General features: G+C 45.3%; 1 protein-coding gene and 2 non-coding genes across 3 annotated transcripts; 1 reads left to right on the forward strand and 2 right to left on the reverse strand.

Moving 5' to 3' along the window:
• Positions 1-2,946: 2,946 nt before the first annotated feature.
• LOC136519210 (U1 spliceosomal RNA) lies at positions 2,947-3,106 on the reverse strand. The gene has a single exon (XR_010774770.1). It is a non-coding gene; the product is annotated as a U1 spliceosomal RNA (small nuclear RNA).
• Positions 3,107-6,621: 3,515 nt separating this feature from the next.
• On the reverse strand, positions 6,622-6,781 carry LOC136519222 (U1 spliceosomal RNA). Its single transcript, XR_010774781.1, has one exon. It is a non-coding gene; the product is annotated as a U1 spliceosomal RNA (small nuclear RNA).
• Positions 6,782-16,331: 9,550 nt separating this feature from the next.
• LOC136517330 (peroxidase 1) lies at positions 16,332-17,846 on the forward strand. The gene is made up of 3 exons (XM_066510881.1): positions 16,332-16,614; positions 16,707-16,895; positions 16,999-17,846. Exons 1-3 carry the CDS (start codon positions 16,408-16,410, stop codon positions 17,581-17,583), a joined length of 981 nt encoding a protein of 326 aa, XP_066366978.1. The 5' UTR covers positions 16,332-16,407; the 3' UTR covers positions 17,584-17,846.
• The last annotated feature ends 3,476 nt before the right edge of the window (positions 17,847-21,322 follow it).

Here is a 21,322-nt window from a genome sequence, read left to right on the forward strand (position 1 = left end):
TTCTGGGTCATTCCTTCCTTTATTATATTAGTTATTATTAACTAGTACATGTGGCTGTTTCTCAAAATAAAAAAACTGATACATGTGGCTTTTTTCCCTTGTCTAAAGCAAGGTCGAATTATCAAGCCAACAACACAAATCATAATAAGTTTCCTTTTGTTATAGTTCTCATGGAACTAATTGTATGGAAATCAAATTAAATTTTCATATTTTTGGTTTCCAACTTTAGCTATATATTAACTCATATTTGATATGGATTCTTCGGTTAACAAATCTAGCTACATATATTAACTCGTATTCGATATGGATTCTTCGGTATTAGCTCGTTGGATTTCTCAAGTTAATCTAGACCATTAGATCATCATAAAATCCAACGGTGCATATTTTTATCCTATTTCTGATTAATCTCAGTAATTTTTTTGACCCTTGCCGCAAATATGAAGGCTCCTTTTAGCACTGTTGTATTAATATATATAATAGATACCCGCTCAACCTACTGCTCCTACCGCTAAGCCTATTTCTGTTCCGCGCCCGCCCAACGACGCTCACAACACCACCAACGGAAGGAGAAGCGTCGGGTCATGGTGCGGAAGCCCTCTGGCCTCGCCTCTTGCTACGGCTGCGACGCTCCGGCGCCCCGATGAACACAGCGGAGGAGGCCGCACCGGGATACAATGCATATTGCAAATGTACAATTCAAAATGTTTCAGAAGTTTGAGAGGCATGTTGCAAGCGTTGCATATCGATGTTGCAAAAGTAGATCAGGATGCTACACATGTTGTAATGGTTATGCATGTATGTTTCAAGTGTATATCTCAAATGTTTCATCTATTCTAGATGAATGTTGCAAGCTGTTTATCTAGATGTTGCAAAAGTGGATCTAGATGTTACATATGCATGCATGTTGCACGCATATGTTTCAAGTGTTTCATACGTATGTTTGCAAGTGTTTCATCAGGATGTTGTATATGTTTGCAATGGTTTTCAAATATTTTTTAGGCGTTTTCGCAAGTGTTTCAGACGTTTGTTTCAAGTGTTTCATCTGTGTTTTTTTGTATGTTGCAACTGTTACATCTGGATGTTTCAAAAGTAGATCGGGTGTTGTACATGGGATGCGCGTGGGAAGCAGATGGCGGCGCGGACGACGTTCGGGCGGCGTGGGCAACGTTCGGGGCGGCGCGGGCCCACTGTTGGTGCGCTCGCTCGCGAGCATGACACACTAGCCGTTCGCTTGCTCCCTGTGCGAGCAGCGTCCGGACGCTAACAAGTCCGTTGAAACAAAAGGTCGATAGGTGACTATGAGTTGTAATTGAGTGACATTGTTTCAAGAAAAAAGTTGTAATTGAGTGAGAGTGTGTGTATTGGTTAGAGCAAACTGAGTCTCACTTTTTTTCTCTTTTTTCTTTCTTTATTAGGTACAATGACTGCAAGTATCGGTACGGTATTAGTAGAGAATGGAACTTTATTAAACTTTCTTCGTAGGGGGAAAAGAAAGAAATTGAATGCTCTTCAGCTCTTGTACCGATCGATCTAAGCGTTCGTAGCTTTAATTAGGTGGAGTGCGTAGCTTATCTTCTTTATCACTTAGTAGGATTTTAGCCCAAGATATGTGTCCGCCTCAGCCTAGCTGATATGGGCACCTAAATTAAATAGCATTTAACCCCAAAATGTTGCCATCACCCTTAAATTAAATAGCATTTCTTCTGGTAAACTACCACGATTTCATAATGGTACCTCGCAAATATTAGAGTTGCCGGTATGAAACAGTCGATTTCATTGAAATTAGATGTCTTGTAGAAAAATTTGCCAAAAAATAATAATAATTGGTTTTGAATCGTTCTTGCCTATTTCTTTCCTCGTGTCTACCATCCCGAACAAGTTTTCTCTCTTCTCGATAACCTTTTCTCTTATGCTGCTCACCTGTCCAGCCTTAAATCGAACTTATCAGGCTAGTTTATCAGCCATGGTACCGTGTTTTTTCTCTCACAACAAAACAGCACCAGCCAGCTTATCAGTCGCAGAAACCATGCTTGAAGGCACTATTTAAGGCATAGTGTGCCAACCAAAGTCAGAAAATGCAACAAAGGACACAACCTAGCACAAAGTCTACTAACCCCTACAACAGCCCACGAACTTGCTAAATCATTAAGGCTGAAACCATGTTCAGCAGCCTCAAATAGTGGCGTTGGCGTGGGCACAAGAAAAAAATAAGACAGGGAAGGGGGCAAATAAAACCCGGAGGGTGAGGGGATGCGGAGCAGAGGGCAGCGGGCCACCGGCTGCTGGGGCTTCACCACCCATGGTGTTAACTATCCTGGCAATTCATTGGAAATGAAACGCAGAGTCTATTCTTTGTGAGGAATCGACAAACTCTTGTATGGCATTCATAGACAAATCCGGCGTATTTTCAGTTTACTTATGTTTTAAATGTTAATACCGACAAAGTATATTTAGGTCGTATGTATTCATCTCAATCCACATGTGTTGAAGTGAATTGAAATAGAATTAAACTGAGTCCCTTTTAGATCCACTCCGACACATGACACATGTGGATCGAAGATACATGTGTATTATGTATACACTTCAATCCACATGTATCGAAGTAGATTGGAATAGAACTTGTGCATCCAAAACTAAAAGGGAAAGCTAAATTTCCAGCTTTGCTAAGTTTTACGACGCACTTTTTAAAAGTTTATTTTTTTGATATAAGTTTCCTAATAAGGCATTGTTTGTACCTTATGCACTCGACCGAAACATCTATTTTAGATTTTTTAAAAGTTTGTATATATAAATATATATATTAATTAAATGTACGCTTCTCAATACCAAGTTTATTTGCGCTCTATCTGATCCCGCCCGCAGAGCCGCGAACAAGAAACCACTCAGGGCCAAAAGTTTACCTGTTTATCTGAGCCCGGGGACCAAAGTTTAATTCTTTGAAATTGGCAGGGGCCGCGCGAACGCGTACCCCCTCTACCACAAATTATGACGTCCACTCTCCCACTTGGGGAGATGGTAAACCAGCGCACCCGCCAAGTGCGATGCGGGCCACTGACCTAGGCCACGGGCCTTCGTGATCGCCCGTCGACCCCGTCCAGGTAAGTATGGAGCTAGGGTGCCCGGGGCGCTCGTCTTATAGCGGGAGCTCGCAGCGCATCCAGCTTCGGCTGGCGAGGTGGTGCTAAACGAAGCGTCCTACCATGCTCTGCCGCTAAGTTCTCGGACTTCTCGTGGGCTTCCGAGACATGAGACGTATATGGGCCTTTAAGATTGGAACAATAGGAAACAGTCAGAATGCGGGCTGCAATGGATCTCCTAGGCTCCGTAGCTGTCTTCCTTCCTTAAACATGGGCTCGTTTAGGCATGGGAGTAGTTGTTCCTCTAAAAAGAAAAAGGCATGGAAATAGTTTTCGAGGCTTATATCATATAAGCTTTGATATAAATCTGTAGCTACATGCTCCTGTGGTATGAGTGCGAGATTTTTTTTCAAAAAAAAGGTAAGAAAATTTACACATGCTGCTACCGACTTTGAGAATGGGTGAAACCACAACCTGAACTTGAAGCGAACAAGTCCAAGATTATTTCTTAATAGGGTTTATGTACTATATATGCGTTGCAACATTAGAAATTTTTTAAAAAAAATCACCGCAATAAGAACAGCACAAAAAACACACATTCTGGGTCATTCCTTCCTTTATTATATTAGTTATTATTAACTAGTACATGTGGCTGTTTCTCAAAATAAAAAAACTGATACATGTGGCTTTTTTCCCTTGTCTAAAGCAAGGTCGAATTATCAAGCCAACAACACAAATCATAATAAGTTTCCTTTTGTTATAGTTCTCATGGAACTAATTGTATGGAAATCAAATTAAATTTTCATATTTTTGGTTTCCAACTTTAGCTATATATTAACTCATATTTGATATGGATTCTTCGGTTAACAAATCTAGCTACATATATTAACTCGTATTCGATATGGATTCTTCGGTATTAGCTCGTTGGATTTCTCAAGTTAATCTAGACCATTAGATCATCATAAAATCCAACGGTGCATATTTTTATCCTATTTCTGATTAATCTCAGTAATTTTTTTGACCCTTGCCGCAAATATGAAGGCTCCTTTTAGCACTGTTGTATTAATATATATAATAGATACCCGCTCAACCTACTGCTCCTACCGCTAAGCCTATTTCTGTTCCGCGCCCGCCCAACGACGCTCACAACACCACCAACGGAAGGAGAAGCGTCGGGTCATGGTGCGGAAGCCCTCTGGCCTCGCCTCTTGCTACGGCTGCGACGCTCCGGCGCCCCGATGAACACAGCGGAGGAGGCCGCACCGGGATACAATGCATATTGCAAATGTACAATTCAAAATGTTTCAGAAGTTTGAGAGGCATGTTGCAAGCGTTGCATATCGATGTTGCAAAAGTAGATCAGGATGCTACACATGTTGTAATGGTTATGCATGTATGTTTCAAGTGTATATCTCAAATGTTTCATCTATTCTAGATGAATGTTGCAAGCTGTTTATCTAGATGTTGCAAAAGTGGATCTAGATGTTACATATGCATGCATGTTGCACGCATATGTTTCAAGTGTTTCATACGTATGTTTGCAAGTGTTTCATCAGGATGTTGTATATGTTTGCAATGGTTTTCAAATATTTTTTAGGCGTTTTCGCAAGTGTTTCAGACGTTTGTTTCAAGTGTTTCATCTGTGTTTTTTTGTATGTTGCAACTGTTACATCTGGATGTTTCAAAAGTAGATCGGGTGTTGTACATGGGATGCGCGTGGGAAGCAGATGGCGGCGCGGACGACGTTCGGGCGGCGTGGGCAACGTTCGGGGCGGCGCGGGCCCACTGTTGGTGCGCTCGCTCGCGAGCATGACACACTAGCCGTTCGCTTGCTCCCTGTGCGAGCAGCGTCCGGACGCTAACAAGTCCGTTGAAACAAAAGGTCGATAGGTGACTATGAGTTGTAATTGAGTGACATTGTTTCAAGAAAAAAGTTGTAATTGAGTGAGAGTGTGTGTATTGGTTAGAGCAAACTGAGTCTCACTTTTTTTCTCTTTTTTCTTTCTTTATTAGGTACAATGACTGCAAGTATCGGTACGGTATTAGTAGAGAATGGAACTTTATTAAACTTTCTTCGTAGGGGGAAAAGAAAGAAATTGAATGCTCTTCAGCTCTTGTACCGATCGATCTAAGCGTTCGTAGCTTTAATTAGGTGGAGTGCGTAGCTTATCTTCTTTATCACTTAGTAGGATTTTAGCCCAAGATATGTGTCCGCCTCAGCCTAGCTGATATGGGCACCTAAATTAAATAGCATTTAACCCCAAAATGTTGCCATCACCCTTAAATTAAATAGCATTTCTTCTGGTAAACTACCACGATTTCATAATGGTACCTCGCAAATATTAGAGTTGCCGGTATGAAACAGTCGATTTCATTGAAATTAGACGTCTTGTAGAAAAATTTGCCAAAAAATAATAATAATTGGTTTTGAATCGTTCTTGCCTATTTCTTTCCTCGTGTCTACCATCCCGAACAAGTTTTCTCTCTTCTCGATAACCTTTTCTCTTATGCTGCTCACCTGTCCAGCCTTAAATCGAACTTATCAGGCTAGTTTATCAGCCATGGTACCGTGTTTTTTCTCTCACAACAAAACAGCACCAGCCAGCTTATCAGTCGCAGAAACCATGCTTGAAGGCACTATTTAAGGCATAGTGTGCCAACCAAAGTCAGAAAATGCAACAAAGGACACAACCTAGCACAAAGTCTACTAACCCCTACAACAGCCCACGAACTTGCTAAATCATTAAGGCTGAAACCATGTTCAGCAGCCTCAAATAGTGGCGTTGGCGTGGGCACAAGAAAAAAATAAGACAGGGAAGGGGGCAAATAAAACCCGGAGGGTGAGGGGATGCGGAGCAGAGGGCAGCGGGCCACCGGCTGCTGGGGCTTCACCACCCATGGTGTTAACTGTCCTGGCAATTCATTGGAAATGAAACGCAGAGTCTATTCTTTGTGAGGAATCGACAAACTCTTGTATGGCATTCATAGACAAATCCGGCGTATTTTCAGTTTACTTATGTTTTAAATGTTAATACCGACAAAGTATATTTAGGTCGTATGTATTCATCTCAATCCACATGTGTTGAAGTGAATTGAAATAGAATTAAACTGAGTCCCTTTTAGATCCACTCCGACACATGACACATGTGGATCGAAGATACATGTGTATTATGTATACACTTCAATCCACATGTATCGAAGTAGATTGGAATAGAACTTGTGCATCCAAAACTAAAAGGGAAAGCTAAATTTCCAGCTTTGCTAAGTTTTACGACGCACTTTTTAAAAGTTTATTTTTTTGATATAAGTTTCCTAATAAGGCATTGTTTGTACCTTATGCACTCGACCGAAACATTTATTTTAGATTTTTTAAAAGTTTGTATATATAAATATATATATTAATTAAATGTACGCTTCTCAATACCAAGTTTATTTGCGCTCTATTTGATCCCGCCCGCAGAGCCGCAAACAAGAAACCACTCAGGGCCAAAAGTTTACCTGTTTATCTGAGCCCGGGGACCAAAGTTTAATTCTTTGAAATTGGCAGGGGCCGCGCGAACGCGTACCCCCTCTACCACAAATTATGACGTCCACTCTCCCACTTGGGGAGATGGTAAACCAGCGCACCCGCCAAGTGCGATGCGGGCCACTGACCTAGGCCACGGGCCTTCGTGATCGCCCGTCGACCCCGTCCAGGTAAGTATGGAGCTAGGGTGCCCGGGGCGCTCGTCTTATAGCGGGAGCTCGCAGCGCATCCAGCTTCGGCTGGCGAGGTGGTGCTAAACGAAGCGTCCTACCATGCTCTGCCGCTAAGTTCTCGGACTTCTCGTGGGCTTCCGAGACATGAGACGTATATGGGCCTTTAAGATTGGAACAATAGGAAACAGTCAGAATGCGGGCTGCAATGGATCTCCTAGGCTCCGTAGCTGTCTTCCTTCCTTAAACATGGGCTCGGTTAGGCATGGGAGTAGTTGTTCCTCTAAAAAGAAAAAGGCATGGAAATAGTTTTCGAGGCTTATATCATATAAGCTTTGATATAAATCTGTAGCTACATGCTCCTGTGGTATGAGTGCGAGATTTTTTTTCAAAAAAAAGGTAAGAAAATTTACACATGCTGCTACCGACTTTGAGAATGGGTGAAACCACAACCTGAACTTGAAGCGAACAAGTCCAAGATTATTTCTTAATAGGGTTTATATACTATATATGCGTTGCAACATTAGAAATTTTTTAAAAAAATCACCGCAATAAGAACAGCACAAAAACACACATTCTGGGTCATTCCTTCCTTTATTATATTAGTTATTATTAACTAATACATGTGGCTGTTTCTCAAAAAAAAAAACTGATACATGTGGCTTTTTTCCCTTGTCTAAAGCAAGGTCGAATTATCAAGCCAACAACACAAATCATAATAAGTTTCCTTTTGTTATAGTTCTCATGGAACTAATTGTATGGAAATCAAATTAAATTTTCATATTTTTTAGTTTCCAACTTTAGCTATATATTAACTCATATTTGATATGGATTCTTCGGTTAACAAATCTAGCTACATATATTATTTCGTATTCGATATGGATTCTTCGGTATTAGCTCGTTGGATTTCTCAAGTTAATCTAGACCATTAGATCATCATAAAATCCAACGGTGCATATTTTTATTCTATTCGTGATTAATCCCAGTAATTTTTAGACCCTTGCGGCAAATATGAATGCTCCTTTTAGCACTGTTGCATTAATATATAATAGATAAGTTTTTGGTGGAAAAAAAGGTCCTCAAACACTCTTCAATTAGATCTCCAAATATTATAATCTTCTATTTCTGATTTCTCGCTAGTTAAAGATGGAGAACGAGGTTAAATAAAGTATGCATAAGATATAGAGAAGTTGTTGGAGGGTGAAAACATATAGAGAACCATTTTTATTCGAGTGGCTCTTCAAATAAGGATTTTGATAGTGAGTTTAAGAGTCCATTTGGTTCAGCATGAGCCGTGGAAAAGCTATTGAGAGTTGTATTCTATGGAAAAACTGTTATGAACTATGGACTGCGAAAATACTTTGCTTGGTTAAACAACTACGAATAACCTACTATTTCTCTTGAAACAAGAGTAAAATGTCTCTCTACTTCCATCCATACGGAAATGCAGAAAGGTTTCCCGAATCCAATCTAGTCAACGTTCACTCGATCTGGATCCAGCTAGCGATTCTCACCTGCGCTCTTTGCTCCTGCACGGTGCATGCGAACGATGGAGCCCTACCCCCCCCCCCCCCCCTCGTGCTGGCATCAGCGCTCATGCAAGGTTAAAAAAAGCAAAATATTTATTTTAAAATGTTATAACTTCTGAACGGTGTATCCTTTTTCAATTCCATCTACACTGGTGTGTTCTACGTGACGAGACGAACAAAACTAGACCCTAGTTGCATATGTTTCGAAGAATTTTTTTTCTAGTAACAATTTATGTGTACTAACTTATAACACATAACTTATATCGCATAACTTATAACATTTAACGTTTGCAAAAACTTGAGAACTCAAGAGTTAACTTATAACATAAAATTTATATCACATAACTTATAACATATAACTTATGCGAAAAACTTGAAAACTCTAGAGTTAACTTATAACATAACTTTTATCATGTAACTTATAACAAGAATTTTTTTTTCTAGTAGCAATTTAAGTATATTAAGTTGTAACATATAACTTAGAGTAAAATGCACCCGGGGTCCTTAAACTTTTAGGGCATTCCCATCTGGGTCCTCAAACTAAAAAAACGACTATCTAGGTCCCTCATCTATTGCCGCCATGTACCAGAGGTCCAAAACTAGCCACGCAAGCACCAACATCCGACGTGGCACACCACGATGGCAGCTGAACATTGGGCCCGTGCCACATTCTAAAAAAAAAACCCTCACACTTTTGGAGGACGCCGTTTTAGAGAGAGGAAGGGGAACGGAGGGCGAAGGTGATGCGACTGTGGCGCCCAACGCGGTAGGAAAGCAGAGCACCGGCCGTGAGCTCGTCGGGAAGGGATTCGCCGGCGGCATCCTTGCTGTGAGATTAGCAGCACCGTGCTCCACGAGCTCCAGCCATCACGGATCGAGGTGGATCCCAGCACCGTGCTCCGCGAGCTCCGACCATCACAGATCGAGGTGGATCCTAGCACCATGCTCCGCGAGCTATCGCCGAGCCTGAACGACGACAGAAGCCGTTGGAACCGACCGCTCATCTCGCTAGCACCACAGTCAGCGACGTTACTGCTACCGTCATCGCCTCGTTGGGCAGTGCCCTCCCCCGAGCTGCCAGCAGCAGTAGCCTCCTTGGTCTACAGCTTTTGGCCGAGGCCGTGATGGGCTCCTACGCGACCATGGAGAAGGAGCGTGTGATGGGCTCCTGCACGGCGGCATCGGTCTTGGTAGGGAACCTACAAGAGCTCCCGTACCCAACCCTCGCCGCGGCCACGCCGCGCATCGCCGCCGAGCAGCACGAGCTCTCGTCCCCGGGCGCGAACTCGTGCTCCGTTTGCACGGCGTGCAGGGCATGCGTGGCCTCATGCGCTCCCACGTGCACATGGCCGCCATGTTCGAGGCCTTGGTTGGAGCCTCTTGCTGTCGCTTCCTCCATGCCCTTGAGCCATCGATCTCCTCGTTGGCGCCATGTGTAGAGAGGTGGCTGCCTCCTGGCCCATCGTCGTCTTCTGGTTTGTTAGCTTGCACGTGAGCACGTACGTGCAAATACACATGCACCTGCATGCATGTAGCTCAACGCACTTAGGCGTCGTGGTGACGGGTAGATGGCGTGCGTGTTGACAGTTGAGTCGGCCGACCCTACACCCCCTATGCAATCCTGTTGCAGGCCTCGAGTAGATGCATCTTGCATTCCAGTGCTCCCTTGGCGCAGATCATCTTTCTGGCGTGATGGTGCCCATTCCTTCTCCTAGCTCCTAGATAGATGGTGTCGGAGCATCAGTTTCACATGCGGCCATGGCAGCCTCGACTTGGATGTTTTGTCGGTCGGGACAAAAGGAGCCGCGGCGACATCGATAGATGACGGGAAGCTCTCGTCTGACCAGCACACGCTCTTGCGGCAAAATGCGCTCGGCTACATGCCGTCACGGTTGTCATCAGGGAGAAGTGCGCCCGCGACGACGAGGTGGCGCGGCTGGCAATAAGCTCGACGCGGGAGCAGCACCGTGCTCGCATGCTCGACGAACACAGCGTTGGAGCCAGAATTGAGCGCGAGGCACAGTCGAGGCACCACGGCGCCGGCCTCCTGTGCCTGGTTCGGCCGCGCGGCATCTGAGGACGTGAGGGCGGCCAGCGTGGCCATGGCCCGCTCGTGGATGTCCCCACCACCGTCGGCGGCGGAGTCGAGCAGCACCGCCACTGCGGAGGCGGCCGCGGCTATGGAGGATGCCGGCAGCGTTGACTCGATGAGCGCAACAGCAATCTAGGCGGTGACGTCGGAGCCGGGGGTGTCGGGGAGGAGATTGGGTAGAGAGAGAGGATGGACTTGGGAGTGAGAAAGAAAAAGAAAGCGGGAGTTTTTTGAGAATGTGGCACGGCCCCCAGTGTTCAGCTGCCATTGTGGCGTGCCACGTCGGATGTTGGTGATTGCGTTCCTGGTTTTGGACCTTTTGTGCACGACGACAATAGATGAGGGACCTAGATAGTCATTTTTTTTAGTTTGAGAACCCAGATGGGAATGCTCTAAAAGTTTAAGGACCCAGGCTGCATTTTACTCTATAACTTATAACTTACAACATATGCACATAAGTTTGTATTGAATAACTTATGTACACAAGTTGTGTTTGATAACTTTTGTACATAAGTTGTGTTTCATAACTTTTATGTATCTAAGTTTTAGTATAAGTTATAAGTTAATTCGTTCCTTTGTGTCGGGTAACATAAAACGGGGTACCCCGAGCGTATACCGAAAGAATCACTTAAACCCCATCGAAAACAAAGCCAAAAGGTAAACCATTGGTTAACCCCTAGCCTCGTCCGAGCCCACCGGCTCTCCGCCTCGCTCTTGGCCTCGCACGGGAGGCCTCGACGGCCTGCTAAATCTCCGCCTCGCGCGAGGCCTCGCATAGGGGGCCTCGACGGGGAACCGATTCTCCGTCTCGCCCGAGGCCCCGCGCGTAAAGCCTCGGACGAGATGTCGATTCTCCGTATCGCTCGAGGCCGGCTCGGCAACAACCCGTCGCTTCTGCCTCGACCAGTCTCCCCGACAGCGCGTCGCGTCCCATTAATGCGCCAACTACTCCCGTGATATCAGCCGAACGACGACTCGACACTATGGAGCGGCCGACGAGATAGGAAGTCGCGTCAACGCCATACCGACTGGGACAGGACGGGGCAGGGATTACCGGCCACTATGCTCTGGTGCTGTGCCCACGATCAGCACCCGCACTATGCTGTGCCACCTAACCCCTGCCCCAGGAACAACGCGGCGTGGGGGGTCAAGTCCGGATCACCATAGCCTCGGAATCAGCGCACAGGACCAACTGCTCCCCTCGAGCCTCGGCAATATACTTCAGGGTCTCGACAACCTCGGGATTCGCACCTGTCGAGCCTCCCACGATGGCTCGGCCTCGGCACCGGCTGAGCCTCGGCTTCTCACGCAGTCAACACACAGTGACCAGCACGTCGACCGCCACGCCTGCTTCAAGATAACACTAGAGCTCCCACGACACACAAGATCGGATGTGACCGGCGCGTCGCCCCAGTACTTCAAGGACGGGACCACTTCATCGACCACGCCGCCACAGTAACAGGCTACAGGGCTCGGACATGCCGCCTCCATTCGTACGACACCGTGTAGCTAGCGCATGTATCACCCTTGTCCCCCCCCCCTTCAACTATAAAAGGGAGGGACCAAGGCCGTTTCTAGGGACCGGACACCTAGGATTAGGCCTACGCCCACTCGACGAACTCACGCACAGACGCACAGACGAACACACGAGCTTCCCCGTTGCTTGAGATCAACATCTCAAGCTATCCACGCCGCCCCCCGCGGAGACCTGGGACAAGCTCCCTCTCTCGCCCTGCTTGTAACCCCCTACTACGAGCATTTCGGTACAAGGAATACAAGATCGAACTCTCAGACTGGACGTAGGGCACCCATTGCCCGAACCGGTATAAACCTTGTGTCTCTTTGCATTACCATCCGGGATCGGGAACACGCAGTACAAATTTACTAGTTGGTTGAGGGCTCGCCGGTCCAAAACACCGACACTTTGTGTGTTAATAATTTTTAAGTTTGCAAGTTTTGGCTCAAGTTATAAGTTAATCCGTCCATTTGTGTTTAATAACTTTTTGTAAATAAGTTATGTTTCATAACTCTTAAGTTTTTAATTTTTTCCGCATAAGTTATATCTATAAGTTAGTACATATAAGTTGTTACTAGAAAAAAAAAATTCTTCGAAACATATACAAGTGGAGTCTAGTTTTGTTCGTCTCGTTGCGTAGAACATACCGGTGCAGACGAAATTAAAATTGGATACACCGTTTTGAAGTTATAGCAATTTAAAATAAATATTTCACTTTTTCCCTACCTGCATCAGCGTTGACGTCATAGGCACTATAGAGCCGTGCGCGCATGCAAGCAGTCCCGCGCTGCTGCATACTGCCAAATAGGGTAATGGCCTGTTCGGCTTGCTGAATCTTGGCTGAAATTGGCTGAAAAACGCGGTTCTAGCTGAAATGTTATGAGAGAAAAACATTGTTTCGGCTGGAGAGAAAAAAGCCGAAAAAGCCAGATATAGGATAAGCTGAACGGGGCCAATAGGTGGAAATTAATTTTTTTCCTAAAAAGAAATTAAAAGCTGTCGGAATTTCGTTGGCTTGTTTCGCGATGGATGAGCGTTCGCGCATTATCGTCGTCGGGGTTAAAGGTGTTGCGAAAATTGTATTACGCAAAAACACTTGCTTATGAGAAAGCAACTTCTACTTCTACTCGTGATTAGCGTTCTATTTTTAAGCAGCAGAAGCATTCAACTAGAAGCTGAACCATAGTCTAATAGAATGACCGTCGCAGATGCTCTCACGACAAACACGTAGCTTTCCATCCGTTTTTATCCCACTGTTCTCTATTCGAGAGCAACAGCAAGCGGACACGTTCATTAGTTCCCTTCCCCTAGTCTTGGACTCTTTCTTCTCTTGGTACTTTGGTAGTAGTATACAGTACAACCTTCGCAATCGCCGCTCCCATGCACCCGTGCTAATAGAAAGCAGGCCCTTGAATAGAGACATTGTCGCAGCTCGGTTCAACCACCACCATAGAACGGGAAGCATCAAGCATCATCATAGATAAACACCCCTCCTAAGTCGTCATCATTTGCAACCCGTGAGTGGGAGGGTGAAATCCCCCTGTCATCAGCTCCGACGTCCGACCAGCACCGGCCACCGGATCCCGAATCCAGGCAAGTAGATGCCACATGGACGCCGGCGGCTCCGCCAGTCTATTCCGTGCTGTGCAGCAGCAGCCTCCCGTGGGGATCGGAGTTTCCGCTGCAAGAACACCAGCTACATACTGCCTACTGGCCGCGGCGGCGGCAGTTCATCAGTAGCGTCCTCCAGCTCAACCGGCAACTCAGCTCCCCCCACCAATAGAGTTCCTCCCGAGCTGCCCCATGTGGCCGTGAATCATGACGCGGACTGTTGTCTGGTTGCCTTGCCACTACCTAACATCATAACGGAGGTTCTGATCGGCGCCCTAGCTACCCAATGATTAGGGACCTCATTGCCTCACCTTGCAGTTGCAGGTGAGGTAGCCGCCCCTGTAACCTCCCCGGCTTGCACATGCATCAGAATCATGGGGGTGCTTGTGCTTACCAACCAGCCGGCCTGCCTGTGCTTGCAGTACATGTTTGAGCTGGATTGTTGTGGGATTGCGTCACTGTGTGTACACGAGTTCATTTATTTAAGGGCCTGTTCGGTTCCTAAATTTTTTTTTTGGATAGTACCCGTCATATCGAATCTTGCGGTACATGTATGGAGTACTAAATATAGACGACAAAAAAAAAACTAATTGCACAGTTGGGTGAGAAATTGCGAGACGAAACTTTCAAACCTAATTAGTCCATAATTAGACACTAATTGCCAAATACAAACGAAACTGCTACAGTAACCGAAACCAAAAAAAATTGCATCTAAACGCGCCCTAACTTTTGGAGAGTGCGTGTTGAGGTTCGTGAGAGAGACGGCTGATGACGACTGACCAAACTGATGACAGGCTCTCGACGCCATCAGCGTTTCGTGCAACGCAGGGCCTGGGGCCGATCAGTACTGCATGGAGGAGGGGAAGCTGTACTTCGCCGTTCTGCTGGGGGACGAGGGATCCGAGTGAGCCAGCGGTCCTCAGTACAACTCTCTCAATAATCTAGTACTGAGGCAGACCAATATCATTTTCTTGATTTATTAGGAGAGATACTGCAGTAGTGTCTCACTGTATCTTCTTCAATATCCATATGAAAGGTGGGTCTCACATGAGTGTAAGAGAAAATATGGATAAAAAATAATAGTTGGGATGATCTCCGTGGTATTTGGGAAGTTATATCTCCCCTTTCTTTGAGGGGAGATAAGGAAAATATTGGTGGCCATAAAAAAACAGAGAAAGGTATTGGAGAACTGTTGAAACAAGGAAAAAAAATATAACTATTTCTAATATGATAATTTTACAGGGACAGGGAGAGCAGAAACTGCTCGCGATGCTCTAGCCGAGAGATCGCTACACACAAACGAACAAATTGTACTGATGTTTTTATGACCCGAACGACGTCGTACAGTACTGCGGTTCACTAGGGATCCTTTCCTGTGCTCTGCACACTTTTCGGTTCAGTTTGCTCCAAGCTAGCAAACACAGCACAGGCCTACAGGGTGATGTACAGGTATTGAGTACTGACCAGTGATAGTGAATTTTCACCAGTAGTGCTAGTGTAATACCAGCCACCAGCAGAGGAGTTAGTGTGGTACCTATGCTAATTAAACTCCACATGACATATGTTTGTTTCGCAACTAATCAAACGTGGCCTTCTTCCGCGGTCCGTGTCTGTCCACAGCCCTGATTGCTAATATAGGTGGCTCATGGCTCATATCTAATATTAGCTAGCTAGCTGTATCAGCTATCTACTCCCTTCGTCTAGGAAAACATATAATTTTAGCATAATGTCACGTTTTAGTATCTTAAGTTTGACCAATTATAGATAAAAAATATCAATATTTATGGTATCAAATAGATATAATTAGATTAATTATGAAATATATTTTCATAATAAATTGATTTAGAGCCATAAATATGAATACTATTAACTAGAAATTTGGTTAACGTGAACTATTTTTTCTAGCACGTAACTCATAGTTGCATGTTTTCATGGACATATGGAGTATTAGTTAGAGGGTGTTTGGATGCAAAACTAATGAAAAATGCTACTAAGATAACTATTAGCTAATATTATCTAATTTGGGTCCTCTTTGGATCCATTAGGTGATAGTAGTTATTAGCTAGCTAATAGCACATAGCTAATATTAGCTCGCTAACTAATAGATAGAGGGTGTTTTGATGCCTAGCTAATGAAAAATGCTACTAAGATAACTATTAGCTGCTATTATCTAATTTAGGTCATTTTGGGATCCATTAATTGATAATAGTTACCTAGCTAATTAATAGCACATAACTAATATTAGCCAGCTAACTATTGGCTAGCTACATATTACGTGGGATGGTGCTTGGATACACAGCTAACAGATAAGGCTGGGTTGTTGATCCACCTATTAGTTGTTATTATTTGATTTGGTCCAACTAGTGAGAAGTTGTTATCTAAAGTTTCAGCTAACAATTAGCTAGTCTATTATCTATATATGGTTGGATATAAAAGAGTTAATTATTAGCAGATAGCTATTATCTATGAGAAATCAAATATGGCCTGGTCGAACTAGTAAGATAGTTATTTATGTAGAGGTCCATCTAATAATTAGTTTTTTTATTAGTTATAATATTTAGATCAAAAGAGATAATTATTAGTCGATAACTATTATTATTATCTATGCAAAGAGGGCCTACCTTTGCTGTAGTCCGGCCGCTGTACCTGCTACAGCAAATATTCCCGAAATGCCGCAGCGCAAGCAAGAACAACTCAACTCATTCAGCCATGCAAGCTCGAGCCAGCCTAACACATGCGGCCGTAGGCCCGGCCCGGCTCTATAAATCGCGGCCCCGTGTCGTGGCCGCCAATTCAGCAGCAGCGCACTCTTCCGTCTAGCTTCCCGGCCTCATCAGCGAGCTGAGCTTCACCTGGTTCGTTCTGTTCTCTGAACTCTGAAGAGATATGGCGTCCAGGGCGGCTCTCCTGGCGCTGCTGCTCTCGGCGTTCGCGGCGGCGTCGGCGGTGGCGCAGCTGGACGAGAAGTTCTACAGCCAGTCGTGCCCCAGCGTGGAGGATGTCGTCCGGAAGGAGATGGTGCGCGCGCTCTCCGCCGCGCCCAGCCTCGCCGGGCCGCTCCTCAGGATGCACTTCCACGACTGCTTCGTCAGGGTACGCGCACTGCATTGCTCTGTGCATCTAGGCTCTATCGGCTTATTGCTAACCCCATTCCTGCATCCTGCATTGCTCGCCGATCGGTGCAGGGGTGCGACGGCTCGGTCCTCCTTGACTCCACGGCGAACAACACCGCGGAGAAGGACGCGAAGCCGAACCTGACGCTGCGCGGCTTCAGCTTCATCGAGAGGGTCAAGGCCGCGGTGGAGAAGGCGTGCCCTGACACTGTCTCCTGCGCCGACTTGCTGGCCCTCATGGCCAGGGACGCAGTGTGGCTGGTGAGCAACCGATCGAGCAATGCATGCACGCACAGGCACCACACCATTGTTTCACATTTCATTACAACTGTTTTTACTGGTTGGTTGGTTTGCACGCACGCAGAGCAAGGGCCCGTTCTGGGCGGTCCCTCTGGGGCGGCGGGACGGCAGGGTGTCCATCTCCAACGAGACCAAACAGCTGCCGCCGCCCACGGGCAACTTCACGAAGCTGACCCAGCTGTTCGCCGCCAAGAACCTGGACACCAAGGACCTGGTGGTGCTCTCGGCCGGCCACACCATCGGCACGTCGCACTGCTTCTCCTTCTCGGACCGGCTCTACAACTTCACGGGGCTGGACAACGCCCGCGACATCGACCCGACGCTGGACCTGGCGTACATGGCGCGCCTCCGTGGAAAGTGCCCGAGCCTGGACGACAACACCACGCTGGTGGAGATGGACCCCGGGAGCTTCAAGACCTTCGACCTGGGCTACTTCGCCAACGTGGCCAAGCGCAGGGGCCTCTTCCACTCCGACGGCTCGCTGCTCACCAACCCCTTCACCCGCGCCTACGTGCTCCGCCACGCCACGGGGAACTACAAGGAGGAGTTCTTCGCCGACTTCGCCGCGTCCATGCTCAAGATGGGCGCCGTCGACGTGCTCACCGGCAGCCAGGGCGAGATCAGGAAGAAGTGCAACGTCGTCAACTAAAAAGGCGATCGGCACAGACTATATGTGTAGTTCAGGCACTTTTGGTCTGAGAGATGTATGATGAATGTTACCCTCCGTTTCTCTGATCTTTCTCTTTTCTTTTACTGCAATTGATTGATTATTTCGTTACAGCTATGTATGTATGTAAATCTGCCCCTTTCGTTACAGCTATGTATGTATGTAAATCTTCCCCTCATCATCTTCAAGTTCCATCAGGGTCTCATGATACTTAAATACAATAAACCTTTTTTATTTGTCCGTTACTGCCTCTGTGTCAGCCGAGATGCCATTGCCGTGCACATACTAAAATGAGCCGGCCTGTCTGTCCATGCATCATCAGCGATCCAGTTGTGACGCACATGCACGGCATACAAGGTGACACGCATGCTCGACCAGTACAAGTTGACGGCGGCCGTGGCCGGAGGAGAAGAACACCGGTCAATAATGTACTCATCGCCCATTCATGTGTTTCAGGGCATCTGCGTTATATATGGTTTGCTACTTGCTAGTGGCAGCGTTGTTCCACGCCCATGCTTGCTGGCGGCATTTGTTTACTAGCACGGGCAGCTCTCCTGAATAGTTTCTTAAGCAGCAGCTCACATGGCATGCAGCATGCACGGATGCGCCGCAGGCGCAGGGCGTGGACTGTTGCCGATGGCATCTCGCCGAATTGGAGCGCCGGAGCGGGGGCGTCGCAGACTTGCAGCGCAGCAGTTTTTTTTTTTTTAAGAAAAGTGCTGCGGCTTGTGTGGTTTCCATAGTTTGTCAGATCTAAAGCAGATTTTATGCTGCCGCAAGGCCGCGAGGGGTTGGGGAAAAGGCTGGTTGGGCTCAGCCCGTTCGTTTGAGCTTGTCGTAAACGATCGTAAATTTTTAGCCGAAATAATATTTTTCTCTAACACAAACTAGCCAGCAGTACTTCTTCATGAACCAGCAACGATACGAACCAGCCAACCGAACAGGCTAGATTTCAGACCCGCCAGCTGGCAGCCCCGGCAAAAACTTGGATCAGGCCATGGTCCACTCTGTTGATTCAAGGCCCGTTAGCACGGGGTGACCCTGAAACCTCAAGGCACTGCACCTAAAAAACGAAAAAAGAAAAAAGAAATATCAAGGCGTGGGATTCTTCTAGAATTCAATGTAATTTCAGTCTCTTTAATTAAGGGGGTCTCCTGGATGGATGTAATTTTCCGACATCGCGGAACAAAAAAGATATATTTTCTTTAAAAATTAAGATTTTGTTTTGTTTTTTGAAACCTGCCAGGAGCACTGGCCTATCATATAAGACTCATATATGGGCACCATGCTTAATCGCATGCTCAAGCGCAAATGAGACTGCCTAAAACATCTCACGACGGGCTTCGAGCCACACACACACCTACACTACTAAACACAACCCACACACACACGCTCGGTCCCATCAGGGAAATATCCCTGGTGCGACACGGGGGCGATCCGGACAGGATTCAAACTCGGCGGGCACACTCCCCACCGGGAGTCGCTACCATCACATTGGAGGCGCGTTTGCGAAACCAAGAATTTGAATGGGGACACATGCCCCCCCTGCGAAATAACGCCAAAGCTTGACACTATTCTTTATTCCTGTCCTGGCCTCACACAAGAAGGCGAAGCATTGTGATGGCATTGGGTTTTAGGTGAGCGAGTTCGATGCTGTAGAAGTCACATATATTCTCAAGAAAAACAGGAAGGGCAAAGACCAAATCCGCACAAGAAGTGGGCCATGAATTATACTAGATAGATTGGCATAGCAGTGTATAACTTAAAAACCCAAACATGCCCGAATACTTGAATGGAAACAAAAAGACAAAGCCTGCCTTTAGGCTTTTCTCTGTTCGGGTTATTTGCGCCCGTGTATCGAAAAGCGAGGGCATCACGGGCAGCAAGGGAATGACTCTTCATTGGATACAGATTTCGACCACGTGAGCCCCAATCAAACCTTCGTTATGGAGAAGTTTAATCCGTTCAGTTTGTTTACAGGGGCGAAACTTGCACAAAACTTGACAGCCTGTTACTGATAGACCTCTACAACTACATAAAAGAAAAGCATATTTTCTTTGGAAACCAAAAATTTAAGTGGGGCACGTGTCCCCGCTCCTTGTGTACCGGGTCCACCCCTGGTCCTACTTGTTTTCTAAAAAAAAGAAACAGCAACAGTTTAATTCATGATCTCAAATATAAGTTTGATTTTGTCCTAAGTCAAATAGTGCTAAGTTGGACTATTTTTTTTAAAAAAGAATAATAATTATGATGAAAAATTAGCATAATTAGATATGTTATGAAATATATTTTCATAACTTACATCTTCGATATGGTAGGTGTTAATGCTCTTCTCAATAAAGTTAGTCAAACTTAATATAGTTTGATCTAGAACCAACTTGATGCCTTATATTTCACAACATAGCAAGTACTTTTTTTTACTTTACCCAAAGAAGACTATAATGCACGCAACACGCCCACACTCATGTACGTAGGCTTATCTATACGAATGCACGAATACACTTTTTCTTTGAATGTTTTCATCAAGAGGCTAACTAGGCAAACCTCATAGAAATTAACAAAGTAACCAACGTTACTACAAAAATAATTTATGGCAACGTCTCCCTTTCTTTATAGAGGCGGCTCTATATTGAGCCGTCCCTACAAATGGTTGTCAAATAAGCCGCCCTTACAAATAGATTTGTAGAGGCGGACGGTGTTATCAGCCGCCCCTACAAATAGCCCGATTTGTAGGAGCGACTCTATATCCAGCCGCCCCTATAAACCAGATTTATAGGGGCAGCTCAATATTGAACAGATCCTACAAATAGACACCGAGTATTAAAAATTAAGCATTAAAATTTAAATTTTGTAAACGACTTCGGATGGAGAAACAACCAAAATAAAAGTTGTAGATCTCAAAAAGTTATGAAACTTTGTAGTTGATAACTTTCTCATTTGAAATCATCTTGTCATGGAAAACTACGTTCGAATTTCTCAAATTTGAAATTCAAATTTTATAAGTGAGCCCGGATGGAGAAACTACCAAAATGAAAGTTGTAGATCTCGAAAAGTTATAAAACTTTATAGTGGACAACTTTTTCATTTGAATTAGTTTAGGGTCTCAAACAATCAATTTATGCTTAATTTTGTATAATATGTAGGGAACCAAAATGGATTGTAGACACAAGTGATCAAAATAGATTGTAGAGTTTGCGCGCGAGCGAGAGGTCGTGGGTTCGAATCCCGGCCGACGCAAAGTGTGCAAAAATCATAAAAAAAATGCTGCAATCATAGAGTGGGTGTATGGCTGCCGATGGGAACCTCCTCGGATTAAAAAAATACTATTTTTTGTCCCTTTTTCGTGATTTCTAGAAATTGATTTGTAGGGGCGGCTGATAACACCAGTCACATCTACAAATCGATTTATAGGGACGGTCTGAGAACCGTTCCTACAAATACATGATTTATAGAGACGTTTGGGTATGGGCAGTTGAGCAAACCACTCCTACAAAACCTCCAGATCTATCCCTACAAATACTATATGACGTAGTGCAAAATATTCTCGTTGTGCCAATAACCACGTTTGATCCGCAAAAGAAAACGACCGCGTTTGAAAGAACAAATGGAAATACAGGCACTTGAACCGGGAGATTCGAACTTTGGGCGTCAAGTTTCACAAGAAGAACTTAATCGACATACTCAATTTGCGTTTGCAAGTCTAATAAATTCCTCGATGTGG

The sequence above is a fragment of the Miscanthus floridulus genome, chromosome 17, assembly GCF_019320115.1.
Source record: "Miscanthus floridulus cultivar M001 chromosome 17, ASM1932011v1, whole genome shotgun sequence".
In the NCBI taxonomy this organism is placed as follows: Eukaryota; Viridiplantae; Streptophyta; class Magnoliopsida; order Poales; family Poaceae; genus Miscanthus; species Miscanthus floridulus.

What these genes read in the sequence shown, in the direction of transcription:
- LOC136517330 (XM_066510881.1), top strand. Translation starts at nt 16,408, where the DNA reads ATGGCGTCCAGGGCGGCTCTCCTGGCGCTGCTGCTCTCGGCGTTCGCG. An exon ending in TCCACGACTGCTTCGTCAGG is followed by an intron (nt 16,615 to 16,706) that starts GTACGCGCACTG and finishes CGATCGGTGCAG; the next exon opens with GGGTGCGACGGCTCGGTCCT. An exon ending in CCAGGGACGCAGTGTGGCTG is followed by an intron (nt 16,896 to 16,998) that starts GTGAGCAACCGA and finishes GCACGCACGCAG; the next exon opens with AGCAAGGGCCCGTTCTGGGC.